The 15,607-nt window shown below is 32.8% G+C and overlaps 1 protein-coding gene across 4 annotated transcripts in view; it reads right to left on the bottom strand.

The window, feature by feature from the left end:
- vti1a (vesicle transport through interaction with t-SNAREs 1A) overlaps positions 1-15,607 on the bottom strand; it is a 140,581-nt gene that overhangs the window by 109,441 nt on the left and 15,533 nt on the right. For 2 of the 4 annotated variants that reach the window (XM_066693541.1, XM_066693539.1), the window contains exons 4-5: positions 6,835-6,912; positions 860-880 (exon numbers count right to left, since the gene is read on the bottom strand). In XM_066693541.1, the coding sequence (XP_066549638.1) occupies positions 860-880; positions 6,835-6,912 (99 nt within the window). The remainder of the gene's footprint in view (positions 1-859; positions 881-6,834; positions 6,913-15,607) is intronic. The other 2 variants (XM_066693542.1, XM_066693540.1) reach the window with 1 other exon arrangement.

The following is a 15,607-nucleotide window of genomic DNA, read 5'->3' as shown; positions in this document are numbered from 1 at the left end:
TTAAAAAAGTTCAAAGCTGTTCAGGCAAGAGGGGTAATAATAATAATATTGATTAAACCGTAGTAGACCTGAAACTATTGCAGTTTGCAGCAGATAAAGAAGGAATCAGATAGCAAAATGTGTAGCTGTGTGCACCTAATGTCAGCAACAACAATAATAATAATAATAATAATAATAATAATAATAATAATAATATATATATATTTTCTCTACTAACTTGCATTCCTTTAAACTAATGATATATAAATAAATAAATATATTACATTTGTTGTCTACTACATTATACAAATGAAGTGTATACATATTCTCGGTTGTAAAAGTACAATATTAATTCACAGAAGTATCAAATGTTCCATTAGTAAATATTTGCACAAAATTCTGTTTATTTTATTTCTAATGCAGGCAAGAGGGTGTATAGATAATTCTTTTTTGTTTCTTTAATACAATATTGTATGACTGTTAAAATAAAACAAATACAAAAATAAATACATAAATTATTGTATTGAAATACCCTGATTGTTCCAAAGAACAAATTCCAAATACAATATTAGCAATTTAACCATGTGAAGTAAATATTGTAGGTTATGCATTTGGAAATGAGTATGAAAAACAGTTGGTTAAACAAAAACTTCAGAAAACACAACTCTGCAGACAAATTCATTTAAAAATAATAATAATAATAATAAAGATACGCTGACGCTGCCGAGTAAGAAAGGAGAAGAGCAAGTGAAGGAAGGTCTAAAATGAGGTAATTTAGTAAAAAGAGGGAGCAATCGCATGAGTTTTCTAACTAAGAGAAAAATCTATTGGAAGTTCTGAGGGAATGCCAGACTAAAATAGCTAGCAAGGAAGTACTTACCTCTTCACGCAACTTTATCAACTGCAACATGAACGCACAGAGAAAGATAAAAAGGAAAGAAATGGCAGGAAAGAGATCAGTCATGCGGCAGGGTACAGAATTAACCTTGACGATTTATCTGTTTGCATGTTTAGCATTTAGAAATCACAGACAAACACATTAAACGAAGCTAAACACAGATTCATGCAGAGTTTTTGAACAAACAAAGATCACTTCTCGCGCTGTCACATTAAACAAAGAGAGTGGAATGGAATTCTCTCCTCTTTTTTTTTTTTTCTTACTACATCTAAAGTATCATCATCAAGGAAAAAAAAAAATCAGAGTCACATCACAGCACTCAATATGGCAAAGGAGAAAAACAAGAATCATCCTGTTCATTTTAAAAAATACTGAACTAGTACAGTAAGGATTTAGAGTGGAGACACTTTACCAGTCATGCGCTTGGCGAAATAAACATAATACAGCTGCTTGTATTCTACAGAAGCCTTCTGTCACCATTGCTTACTGTAACTGTCCACAGTGCAAATATCAATTTAATTTATTAAGTTAAATTAACACACAAAGACTTTTATTTCCGCTCAGTATAACACTATTCTGAATGTGTATTGACTATTTCTCTACAAAATATATCCTTACATTTATGTATTATATATATGACTGTGTATTATAAAATGTATTACATATGTGTTATTATTTACATAATTAACATAGCGGACTAATAATAATTAAACAATTAAGTATAGGTGAAAACCCTCACACACACACACACACACACACATATCACAAGATAATTGAAGAATATAAGCTAAAAATAAATGTTTCTATAACATATTGGTTATCTATAGCTTTGCTGGGAAAATCCTTATCTATCACAAAGCTCTGTAATGTAGGTGTGCAATTGTGCAGGTGCTTACACAAGCTGCATTTCATGCAAATATATACGCCGAGAACGACATTTGTACTTTTGAGTGTGAAACGATGAGAAAAGGAGCTGTGCTCGTCATGCGTTTCAAGACAAATGCATTTTGCAAAAAGAGGAGAACAAGTTTCTTAATTTGTCAGTCATTGCAGGTAATTTTTTTATCTACATTTTCTGAAAGATTAAAGGTTACTAGATGTAAGGGAAGGCTCAAGGCCATGATTAGCACCCCTTCTCATCTTACTTTGTACTGTTTGGTCATTTTGAATTTTCTATTTTTAAAATTTGCTAATGTATCAGAAAGAGGCGGATTTGGATCATAAATTATAAACTCGATCCAGACAAAGGTTCACGAATTGATGTTAAATCATTGCTGCAGATGAGTCTTTCACTGCTATGAGCAGTTCTTAGCATTTGCCAGCGTAATACAATAAGGAGCTGACCATGAGCCTTTCTTGATTCACAATATTAAGGAATGATAGAGCTAAGCCACATCAATAAAACAGTAATATTTTCTGATCTGACAAGCATTCATTAGTGAAGAGAAACGTGGGGGGGGTGGAATGCAAATGCACACCACGGGCTATAATACAAAAATCCTTACAAATGTTTTTGTCATTCACACTTCGTCTTTTGTATTATACAGAGCCAAAGAAAAAAACATCAACAACAACAACAACAAAAAAACGATATATGCTTTGCTGGTAATCCGGAGATATATATATACATTTGTATTTCTTTTTGTCAACAAATCCCTGGATTGAGGACGTAATTTATAATTGAAAACAAAAGACAAAACTGGGAAAACTCTTGTAACCGATACAATGATACGAAATGTCAGGAAGCTATTGATATGAAGTACAACAAAGCAAAAGCACGCTTAATTCTGTAGTCTTTTAATGCAGGATATAGGGGCTGATAACCAAACATGTAGAGCTCGACTAAAGTGGAAGAAAGCAAGGCGAATGCATTTTTTGAAAAGCAATAAAAAGAAACTAAGAAAAAAATACTATTGTTATGGTTTTATGTTTTTTTATTTTTGTCCTCATTATTATTATTATCTCAGGGGGGAACAGCCATTATAAAGACAAAAATAACTGAAGAGCTTTGTTAGATTTTTTTTCACAATATTTTAATGAAAAGAAATCCAGATGATAAATATAACATATAATGATTATATACCAAGGAAATATTTAGTAATAAAACAGTGTGGTATATTGGGTCCAAGGGCTTCCCAGATAATCTTATAAAGACGTTGGTAAATAAACGTTGTACGAATAGTATATAATAGATGTACAATGCCTGGTTAAGAAAGGATATGGCTTGGGAACCCAGTAGGAAGAGAAATCTCAGTAGTGTTCTCCATTAAGGATAGGCGACCATAAAGAACGGCTTTCTTCGAAGAAAAAGCCCCACTTTGCTGATGCGAACTGTCTTTTATTTTTAAGGTCATCACCGCCACATTAACCGCATTATTTAAAGGGCCAAAGTTTAAAACTACACTACAGATGTGGCTATTTAGAGTTTCACCAGTCGGCCGCTGCCCAATGCTCACTTGCAGACCCGCTGCTGGTTTCAATAGGGAGCAAACAAAACTTGTTCTATCTTATTTGTGCTGCTTGGCCGAACTGCAAGTCTTCATGAGGGATTTGCAGGGAAGCTAAATTACGGAGATTTGCTTAGCTACTTTATTTCGTTTTCCTTTGCAGGTCACATGTTGATAAATATTAGTCATGTTTGAGCATTAGTGGAATTGCACGAATCAAATAGGTAGCGAATGCAAAGCATTATACACACACACACACACACACACACACACAGAAAAGGTTATAATTAGGCTTCTCGGAGTTGCTCTTTTTGCCAGCCTGTATTCAAAATCGCACCACTGCAATTTTCTGTTATGATAATCAGCGGATTTTTCAAACAAAGACATTTTTTTTTTCTCCAATTCAATACGGAATTTGATACAAGCGGTAATCTGCTTCCTTTGTAGCCTGTTAAATCTGGTCCATGCCGGCTCAAACCAGCAGAATCTCTTGTGGCCAAGCCTTCTGCTGTGACTGAAATCGAAACTATGCCGCAGAGTGTTTGTGTGCGAATGTGTGTGCGTTCGCTTGTGTGTGTGTGTGTGTGTGTCCATATGCGTAATGTGTATGTACAGGCTATGCAACGCTTGGTGTGTGTTCGGGTCTGAGGCAAAAACACGTGCAACGGTAAACTACCGAATTATAAAAAAAAAAAAAAAAAAAAAAGCGATAGCGCCAATTCTGTCTCTGTCCGCATACAGATAACGAATAAATGCCGAACTCTATTAAACCGGCCTTTACACATTATCGCAGGGCAAACACGCCATTTTCAGAACTTATGAAGGCTCCCTATTTATTTTGTTATAAATCCTTGGCATGTAACGAACAGATTTGTGTCTGGTAATGATCTGTTCTGCCGGGGCTATATGAAATGATCCTGACCTCTTTCAGATCTTCAGGAATTAAATTGACCGACTTGCCCCAGTCCCCCCCCCCCCATGTCTACCTCCTTTCCATCACCCTGCCTCCTTCCACAAAAACTGAAGTTCGGCACTCTCCATACACAGCAAGACCAAGTCTTCTGTTATCACCAGAAGTTTTTTTTTTTTAAATGGAAATCAAGTAAATACAGCATCTTAGAAAAAAAAGAAAAGAATCTGCCACTTATTTCTATCCTCTTGGCCCCTGGTAATGGTTTAACCACCTCAATGCCCACAGTCATTCTATATTTTATTTAAAGCTCACTTAGATTGAGGAAATGAAAAAGAGGCACAACTTTTATGAGATGAAACACCAGTCTTAATGATTATGATCAGTTCCAATGGTTATCCGCAGAATCTTACCTCTGTCTTCAAACAGATTAAGTTTAATTCACTGATATAAACAATTGTGTGGGGGCATTTGTCTACGTAGAAGCATATATTATCATCATCGATGTGCAGAAACATTTCTTTTGTCCTAAATTGAAAACAGGGCTATAAAAATTAAAATTGTCCAGTCTTGGTGAAGGATTGGTACAATCTGAAGAAAAGAAAATAGTCTTCAAAAGAGGGAGACTATAGCAATTGTGTAACTTAATTCGTGACGTTGCTTTTGAGCAATTATAAAGCAAAGACATTAGCAAACCATACTGAAGCAACTATACATCATATTACACACTCAAGAACAGAAAAAGGACATGATCTGTTTTAAAAGACAGTTAGAAGTATAAAAAGCACTAAATGCAGAATTCCTTGGGCTGCAAAATAATCTCTCTTGAAATAATAATGGACCACTTAATTAATTAAAGATTATAAAAAAAGAAGACAGAATGCTTCTTGAAACAATCCTTTAAAAAGCCAATCTGTGTTTTTACTTTTGTGAAAAGTAGAATAATTGTGATTTTTTCTTAAGCTTTGAATGACTTTCTGATGATTATTTAAACAATAGGATTTATCATTAATTGGTTTTAAAAAAAGTTTGTTTTAAATATGATTATCAAGATGTAGGTTACCAGACTGTTATTAAGATTTTTGATAAAAACCATCACTTCTTTATATGTGACAGTTCTGGCAGCAAAATCAACCCCCCATCTCCCATATTAAATGTCACAGTCATTGCTTTTCCACTAATTTGGTGGGGAATATGCATATCAATTACATATTTCAGCGAACGATACATATGTTTGTAAGATGTGTGGTGCAAAGGTTATTATTGAAATGGTAATAAGAAGAATATCAAAAAAGCAAACTTTATTTTGAGACAGCTCGGCTGCTGAAAAAAAAATCATTCTAGTTTTACAAAGTATATGACGTGTTTTAACTATTTAATTGCAAAGTTGGCAGGATAATTAAAATGTAACATATAATTATTCAAAGTGCCGTAGTTGGAATTCGAAGAGCCTAGTTCTGAGGACCAGCTGTTTAGGTGAAGGACAGATAGTAAGCATTGAAGTACTCTAGCATTTTTTGATGCAGTACTTCAGAAATATTCCAGAACAATAAAAAAAAACTTTATAAGAACATGTGGCATACTTATTTTCAGAAAGGAAGATTTTTTTCCCCATACAAATTATCATACAATTATTTCAATGTATGTATTATAATAATAATAATAATAATAATAATAATAATAATAATAATAATAATAATAATAATAATAATGCATAGCAGAACGGTTTATAAAATTAATCTTTCTTTATATATAAATACCTGTTTTGAAATTATTTAACCATATAGGGTTTGGCGATTTTTTTTTTTTTTTTACGTAAATTGTTAAAACACAAAACATAATCTAATAGAAATGCCAATTCAATAGATTTCCAAATAAAATATTTTTAACATCATCTCAATGTGAGATTATGTACTTCTAATATGGTGCTTTACCTGAAATTTAACATGATTAAAATCAAGAAGTGTGAATATTAAACTATGCAGGTGCTGAAACCCCAGTTTACTCCTTCAATAAAAGCCAACACAAAGGTATGCAAAAGTGGCAGCCAAGCGCAGGAGAAACACAGGCGGGGGAGAATGTGGTGGCTCGTTCCGCGAGTGTTATTTGCTCTTTATTGTGAGTTAATTACGGCTTTATCCTCCGAAGTGGAAGGTCAACATTTGAACCAAAATTATACAATTACTGTTGATGGCAAGAGAGACAGTAAACAGTACACTTCATTGGTGCGATGTATACGCCGGGACATATTGCCACTTGGCACTTTGCTTTTCCCACTTTAGATGCCGGATGATTGCATCCAATGCATTGCAGATAGGGTGATGCTTTCCCCCCTGCAGAACAATAAGAGAAAAAGAGAAAAAAAAAGAGCAATCCAGAATGAAGAACACAGACAGAAAAGAAGCTATGGGAAAGCAGAGCATGCCATCTTCTAGCCCTGTGTTGGAGAAGTTGATTCAAACCTCAGCTTTGCATTAAACAGTATTTCTTCCACATGACTTGTTGCCAATTCAGTTAGCAAGCAGCTTGAGAAGGCCTGCATGGCTCTGACCTCCCTCACCTTCCAGCCACCCACAAGGACTGGCTGATTAGCGTCCTACCTGACTCTCAGAGGAATTCCCATCATCCCCCAGGAGATCATTGCGCACCTCGTCACTGTAGGCGATGCGTGACCTTTTCTAGAGAGGGGAAAAAAAGGGGGGAGAGAAGAAAAAGAAAAAAGAAAGAAAAAAAATGTCTCAGTACGTTTTTTTTTAATAATTGGTACTTCTTAAGCACGGGAGCCCCCTAACGGAACTTATGTTAACCAAAACCTCTACCTGAGTCTCACTGTTCCTTTATACATAAAATCCCAAATCTTCAATAAATAAGGGAAAGAAAAAAAACACAGAAGAATATATTAAAAAATAAAATAAAATAAATACTACTTTGCAGTGATAAAACCATTCACATACGTGTCACTGCTGTCAGCTCACTATTGTTACACCTCTGTGATAATCTGGATCGAGAAGTATACAGAGAATAATTCATCATCTGGGTGTGTGATTGGCGTTGCATCAGATTTGGCGCCTTTCTTACAACAGCACTTAGAGGAAGAGTGAATAATGTGATGTCCAAACCACACTTTGTGATACTGGAGTATGATCTTGAATTTTAAGAAGGTTGAGCCACATAGGACTTGTTTACAAATAAGCAGAAGAAAAAATAAAACTGCATCTCCACCTGCTTCTAAAAGAAATTACATGAGAAAACAAACTAAAACTAAACAAAACTAATTAATAACACGTTTTTCAATGCAGGTTTAGACATAATATAGACTTAATATTTTAAATAAAACATAGGAACATGTTGAAAATATTTTCAATATCTATGTGCATCTGTTGGAAGAATAAATTGCAATCAATATTATAAACATTACTATAAATACTTTCATATCAGAATATATAATCTACAAAACACAACAAATGTAAGACACAATTTTAACATCTAAATCTATAGTAAATATGTACAGAATTAATAACACTGAATTCAGTTAAGACAATACAGGTGACACATCCAGTGTATAAAGGCTGCATTGAGTAAGCCTGGATTTGTGACTGAGCAATACAAATAAACTACACATTTTGCTGCCAATAATATTCTATGTTGAGAACAATACACTGCACAATAAATGTGAGTAAATATATTGGTGAACACTACATCAGTGAAAAAGTATTCAACATTCAATTTCAATCTTTGTAAAAACAGTTCCCACAATAGTACAATGCTATAACACATTCACAAGATACAACAGGTTTTACCAATGATGGCACAATGAGTAGTAAAGTCCTTAGAAATATTTAAATATTTATTGTGTTAAGCAATAATTATTTGCCTCCAATCTCTGATTGAGTTATCTAGTAAACATCACAGCATGAACAAACTTCAGGCCATAAAAACTTAAGGAAAGTGTCAAGCCTGATTATAACCTACTTGCAGTTTTCAAAAAGCAAATTGTCTGTAATTGACATTTTTGTGGGAAAGCAATTGCAAGAAACAGAGATGTTAAGTGTGGCAAAGTCAGACTTTGAACATTTTCTTTCTCTTTTATTTTTTTTTAACTTTGCTCATTTTCAGAATAAACAAAGATAAAAATATTTCCTGCTACACTATCGTTTTCCTGGGAAAACACCCACATATTCACTCTTTCTTCTGGTTTTATCTTAAAGGGCTGCTCTGTAACTTTGGGGAATGCTGGCTTGCAGGTAATTGAGACAAGAAGCATCAGAGAAGGTTTGATTTAAATCGGCAGATTGGCATCTTCTTCAGACCGGAGTATAAATAACTGCATTTTAAGTATTCCTAAATTGCTGTTTGTTACTGCTGAGAATATCATCTGCTTTGGCAATGTAACCTTTAAATGTTTAGCAAACAAAAACAATGAGAAAACGCTGCCTTTTCTTCTTCTTAAAGCAAGTGACTGAAACAAAGAATATACATTTCAATAGTCTGCTGCTTTTCGCGTTTCATTTACGCCATAATAATTTCTCCTCAAGTCAAATTCCATACTTTTAATGATTATTCCCCATTCATTTCACTCTGAAAGTGAGTCGCTTCAAAATAAACTTTTTATAGTTCCCTTGCATCATATTAAGTTAGTTATCTGTGCATTTAAGCCCATTGATTTGATCAAATGTTACAAAATAACAGCAAAAAACAACAACATGCTAATATTATATTTCTGGCCTTGCTATACTGTGTCAAATGTCCTATGGAGAGGTTTTACAAGACTTTCAGATGTCCTTAACTATATTAATAACCTTATTTCAAAGATAAAATAGTAAGGATCCATTAATTAATTGTCCTTATCAAATAACAGAAAAATAAGAAAGGGGTATTATTATTAATACTACTACTACTACTAATAATAATAAACAATTATCCGTAATAATACTACTACTGATAATAATAATAATAATAATAATAATAATAATAATAATAATAATAAAAATAATAATACATAGATGGCAAATTTGACCAATCTTGGGGAAACAAATATGGATTAATTATTGCCATATTATAAAAAACGAAGGCATATAAATGAACACCTACAATTACCAGCTACACTGACAAGAACCATTTCAAGTAAGATAAGCAGGTGAAAAATAAGATAAGTAAATATAATTAAAATACATATAGAAATATAATGTCAACCTTTAATAGCGCTGTATTTAGTCACCTGAGCTTTCAGATTAGAAGCACATAAAATAAGATCAGGTTGGAGAAGAAACCAACTGTGTGTCTTTGAAATAATAAAATAAATTAATAATAAAAAATGAACACACCAATGCCTTACCTTATTTGCAATATAAAACGAAAAGGGGGGGGGAAACCTTTTGAAAGGTCTGTTCTTTTGTCACATTTTTTAATCTTGGGTAAGCATTTGCTTCTATTCCCAGAAGCACAAAAAAGTACAAAGGCCTTTCCAAACTTCATGTAACATGGTCTCTGTGCCTCTTAAACAGAGGTACCCCAATAGATTTAAACAAGACTTTGTGTGTGTGTGTGTGTGTGTATGTGTGTTTGTGTGCGTGTGCGTGTGTGTACTGTCGGAAAATATTTTACTGTTGTTGACAGGGACTAAAAATACCTAGATTCTGTGGGCTTTCTGAGAAATAAATAAATATATCGTTTTTTTTGTAATTATTATTATAATTACTGTATGCTTTTTTTCTACTATTGTAACAGACATGAAAATGGAAGTCAGATTACAACTCTGTAGATTATTGCCTTGTTCACTATTAATATAATTTGTCATTATAGATATAATTTCGTTTTTCTTCAGTTTAGTTTTCCCTTAAGAAAAGCAAATAAAAAAGAGAAACTAAAAAAGCATGAAGTAATAGTGCCAGACCTTGTTTTCATCTAAACATCTACATTTGTGTCTAAACAGGCTCCTTTCAGACATGTGAGGGTCAATGACAGGAAGCAAGACTAGATCGTTCTGTTCTTTTAATCTTCAATAACGGCACAAAAAAACATAAGCCATCAGCTGTGGACTAAGTCACAGTCCTGTTAGGAGGTTAATTATTCACAATCAAATGATATCCATGATGTTTTCCCTTTTACACCAACAAAGATGACATGGCCGATGACAAGTAAAAATAATTGTCCTCACTCAAAACCTAAAATATAAACCGTTCATTAAATTCGTAATAAAAGGCATAAAATACCCAGGGGCAAAGTTTAATGAGGTGCACTAAAGTCAGACTGTAACTAGTACTGCTCAATGTTTTTTCCTTTTTTTCCCCCCCTTCTTTCTATATTTTTTTTCCCGCTCAGTTGGTGGCATACTGTGAAGGGTAATTAACGGTATTTAATTTGTAAAGGGTGTTTTAAGAAGAATTTCACCATCGGCAGAAGGGTGCCCAGTTCGGCTTTTACTTAATGGGACTTCTGTCTCTGAGCGTTTAACTACTTAAATTGCTTCTTAACCTTTCATTTGCTTTTCGTCAGAGTGAAATCAGCGTTTACATCAGAAGGGATTCAAGGCAGTAAAAGATGGGCATCAAGATACAAGAGCCACTCCGCACTTTGATAAACTCTCCTTCTACAGGTGATGTTGGGTCAAATACTGCCTTTTCAGGACATTTTTAGATAAGAAAAGAAGTGGGAATTACACCAAATAGTGGGAGATATTAATGCCATTTTGTTTTTCTTAAATGATTATATTTAAAATAATTTATAGAAAAAAAAAACACATTCTTATTTTTACTGTTGTTGTTCTTTCGGTTGAATTTCAACAAAACAAAAACAACAGCAGCTCACCCGCACTAACAAATGCAAACACACTTCAACAAACCACACACAGCACTTTTCCTTTCCCCCAAAAACGGTGCAGGTGATGCGGATGACAGGCGAGGGTTTGAAATCTCAATAGTGGCAGTTTCAGACTATCCAGGCAGAGGTAATGTGCAGCATTAAAGGAAGAGGAGACCTTTAAGCAGGCAGCAGTATCAGAACAGCCTCTTTAATAATTCATTTCATCACGGCAGGGGGCTAAAACGCTCCACGGCGAGGAGGAATATCACACCGAGATTATTTTTGTTTTTCCTTCTTTTCACCAAAAAAGCAAACAAATTGGCAGAGGTTGTTCAATTAAGTAAGTGCTCCTTTTTTGTTTGATACATATCAAATGAAGGCAAATGTAAGCAATTGTGTAGTTGTTGCCATTTGAGTCCTCAACGAATGTCGGATCTACAACATTGTCGGTCCCTTTTACTGCCCATCATCTATGTGACTACATTTACAACAGAGCTTTGTTTGAGGGAGTAATTGATGTTTGTGGACCACACATAACAAGCTATATAAATAGACAGACACACACATCAATAAATAAATACATAGATAAACAAATACAAATATACATACCTACACACACACAAATATATATGTATATTATATATACACATTTATTTATTTATATACATATATGTATGTATGTATATATATATATATATATATATATATATATAAATAGAAAATCACAACTACATTTATATATGTGTATATACTAGAAACAAATCTCTACATATTTTTTTTAGAAACTTAAATACTCTTGAACTGAAGATGCAAGTCTTGCCTTACAATCTCTGAAGTTGTAACAAGTAAGCCACACCTTGTCACAATAGTATTCATCATCTCTAAATGCAAGTGTCCTGCCCGGGCTACAGCTCTCGAGACTTTGTGACCGCGCTGGCTGCGTGGTCAGTGTGGTTCGGCTAATGCAGCGCTGATGTCTTCTAATGAAAGACACGATCAAGGTTTTTAAAAGGGGGACAATTAGAAGCTGGCTGCGAAGTAATTTCTAAAACCTCACTGGGGTACCTTAATAAACAAAGAGAGTTTATATAACAAGTGTCATATATCAACCTTCAACACCTTTAAAAAATAAATCTGAACAGTAATTTAGTTACATAAATCAGGCCATGTTTGAAAGTCATGCCAAATCTGTCTGCAAGCCTAATCTCTAAGAGGAAATAAAAATGATTTAAAAGAAATACTGCTTGGAAAATAACCTAAACAATGTATGCACACTAATTCAAATGTGTGTGTGTGTGTGTGTGTGTGTGTGTGTGTGTAAATAAATATATAAAGCCATTTTATCACTTTTATTAAGATAATTATTCTGTATTTTGTACTATATTAAATTTTGTGCATGCCAACTTGCATGTTGTATTACATGCAACATTTTGTGATATACCATTCTACCATATGTAATAAAAATATTAACTTTTTAATTTTATAATAATAATAATTAATAATAATACAAGCAACAATATATATATATATATATATATTTTAATTCTAACATTTATCTGTCCTGTTAAAAGATAATCATTATCATTATTTTAATATTAAATATATTTTAACTATACACATTAAATCTATTTTTAAGTGTTTATTTTAAGCTAAATACACTGCATAGTAGTTCCCAATAAAATGTTAAAAATCCACTATTTATTTATATTGTATATTTATTAATATCCATCTCTTAAACTGTTAGATCAGATATAAACTGTTTAGATATTACTGTTGTATGACATTTGAAACTATATATAAAAATAATTAATTGTTACTTACCTACAAGTGTGGGCAAATTACATTTTGATAATAAATGCACATAAACCTCAATCTCCTTAAAAATAAAAAGCCAAGCTTCATAAACCTTTATATTTTACATTACATACTGTTAAAATGTAATTTGTATTAAAACCTAATGCCAAGCAATATGTAAATATTCAGAGGAGAAATATCAATATCTGATAAAACTACCTGCTTTAAAGAAATCAATAAGCGTTCAATGGGTGAGTAGGAAAGGGTTAAAATTATTACTGCTTTTAAGAACACATAATTTACTTGATTATTTTACTCAAAGTTCTTACTTTTTTTAGTTTAAAAAGCTGGGCGGTTAAAGCAATCAATCAGCATAACAATTCGGCTCGCTGAAAGAAAGAAATAGGGGTTGGACTGAACCTCAGCTGAAAGTGCAAATTCAAGTTACTTTGATTGAAGAAGCAGCATATATTTTTTTGAAGGCCAGGTTCGCTCGGAATTGTTATTTCTTAAGGCATGAAAGCAGATTAAACCTAATATTAAAATATGGAAGCAGTTCTAATGAAAAATCAAAGCTCTTTTGCTCGACATTAATACATAGCAGCTTGAATGCCAGTATCTGCTATGAAACAAAACAGAAATGCATGTGAAAAATCAATAAAAAGAGCCAGTGGGATGAAGCATATGAATAACCAGAGAAGGTCCTACTCAGATCAGACCAGTATCTTCTGGCATGCAGTGGGGAATAAAGTGGGACTCCCTGGGTCAACACAAGAGAAAAGGTGAGATTAGAGGGAAATGGAGGAGGGATTTCTGGGGGGTACTTCCATCCAGATACCTGGTGAGCGAGGGACCAATTGCCCATTAGCCTGTGGCTACCTACATATGGTTCAGTGAACTCTAGCCTGAAAAGAATGGTTTACACACTTTTAACCCTTTCCAAAGTGTAAAACTCATCAGGCCCTTGTCTTTAAAATAGAATCAGTGGTGTCTTTATTTTTGATTGAAGCTTATTTTCAGCCGCTTAAATATATATATATATATATATAAAACAAAAAAAAATCTTTTTCTTCTACTCTTCTCACTTTTCCTCTTTCTTCTTCATAACACACAGGTTCTCTTTATGTGGTCTGCCTACCTTATTTGCATTAAAATACAGTAGCATGCAAAAGGGCGTAACCACATCATTAGTGCTGAATATTTATACCTTTCGCCGACCACATTTCAAACTCAATTTATGATTTCCGGTGACTACTTGTTGTGGCAGGCCTTATATCTGCCCCTGTGGTAGTGAAACTAGGCTATCTGTCCTCCCAGTGCAGAAACAATTTCAGATTTCCAAATTTTACAGTTAAATTGTTTCCTATATATAAACATTTCTATCTTTGAAATATTTTTACATTATCAGGCTTCAGCCACCAGGCCTCAGGTAAAGACCACTAAAGAGCCGGGGGTTTATTGTTGTATACTGACCTGGAAATAAAAATAAAATGAAAGAATGAAAGAAGAATGAAAGAAACTAGCTAACCTGATTCAATACCAAATATGAAAACATCCTTACTAGACATTTTAATTAATTAATAGTAAGATTTCCTTTTTCAAATAGGGAAATTTAAACCTAAAATAAAAAAGCAATTTTTAGATTTATTTAAATAAAAAGTAATCCTGCATTTTGTTTCTTTATCGGTGATATTAACTATATTTTTATGAAGAGGAAAAATATCTTAATTATTTGAATTAATGATATTTTACACTGATTTAAATATAGTTTATAAGCATATAAAATGTAATATTTCCAATAGAGACGTAAAGGCTATTTTGATCACCTTTACTGAAAGACATTGAAGAAAAATTATTTATCAATGCTGTTTTACAATCTGCGTGTAAAACAGAATTAATCTTGGCAATACCCAAGATATAAACTGAAGAGAACAAACTGGCTTTTTTCTTTTCAACCATCAGTGAATTTGAATTTATAACTGCCGGGTCTCAAAATATAATAGTTTCAAATACCTTAAAATGTGCTGTGTCAAAATGTTCTCTATTTCAGCTCAACCAACATGGAAATCTACCCTAAGATTATTTAAAACACTTAAACAGGTGAACAAGCTGCAATTGTTTGACAGCATTACTCTGTGCATTAGAAAAATGTGCCTCATAATAATTTTATTGACGTGTAAAGTTCAAGATTCTGTAGTCTGGTATATAAAAAATGTAAACGTATTCAACAACTTTATTGTTAAAAATGATGTTCTATTGCCTAAACTGAAATAAATCTTCAGTGACATGCTGTAGCGTTTCCTTGTTAAATGTTGAAAATTATTTCCCTTATTACCACAAGTGTAACGGTTAAGAAAAACTGTTCAAAGTGTGTTTGTGCCACTGTAAACAGTTACATATTTGTAAAGGACAGGTTTACTGAAGGGAATTCATATATATATATATATATATATATATGTGAATTACATTAGGAATACATTTTTTATATCATGTTTAAAGTGTAAAAAAAGTTAGACAATACTATTTTACATTTTTAAGAGATGACAATAATATTATGGTTTAGATTTTTTTCCAAGGGAAGAAACCCCCCATAAATATATAAATACATCCATGTAATTTAACAGCCTAAAGTTGAGATGTGCAGCAGATTTTTTTTAAAATATAAATATATATATGTATATGTGTGTGTGTATGTATATATATATATATATATATATATATATATATATATATATATATAAGCTTCACACTAAAACTGGAATCTTTAAAAATTAAACT

The sequence above is a fragment of the Amia ocellicauda genome, chromosome 20, assembly GCF_036373705.1.
Source record: "Amia ocellicauda isolate fAmiCal2 chromosome 20, fAmiCal2.hap1, whole genome shotgun sequence".
In the NCBI taxonomy this organism is placed as follows: domain Eukaryota; kingdom Metazoa; phylum Chordata; class Actinopteri; order Amiiformes; family Amiidae; genus Amia; species Amia ocellicauda.
This window is presented reverse-complemented; position numbering and strand designations above follow the sequence as displayed.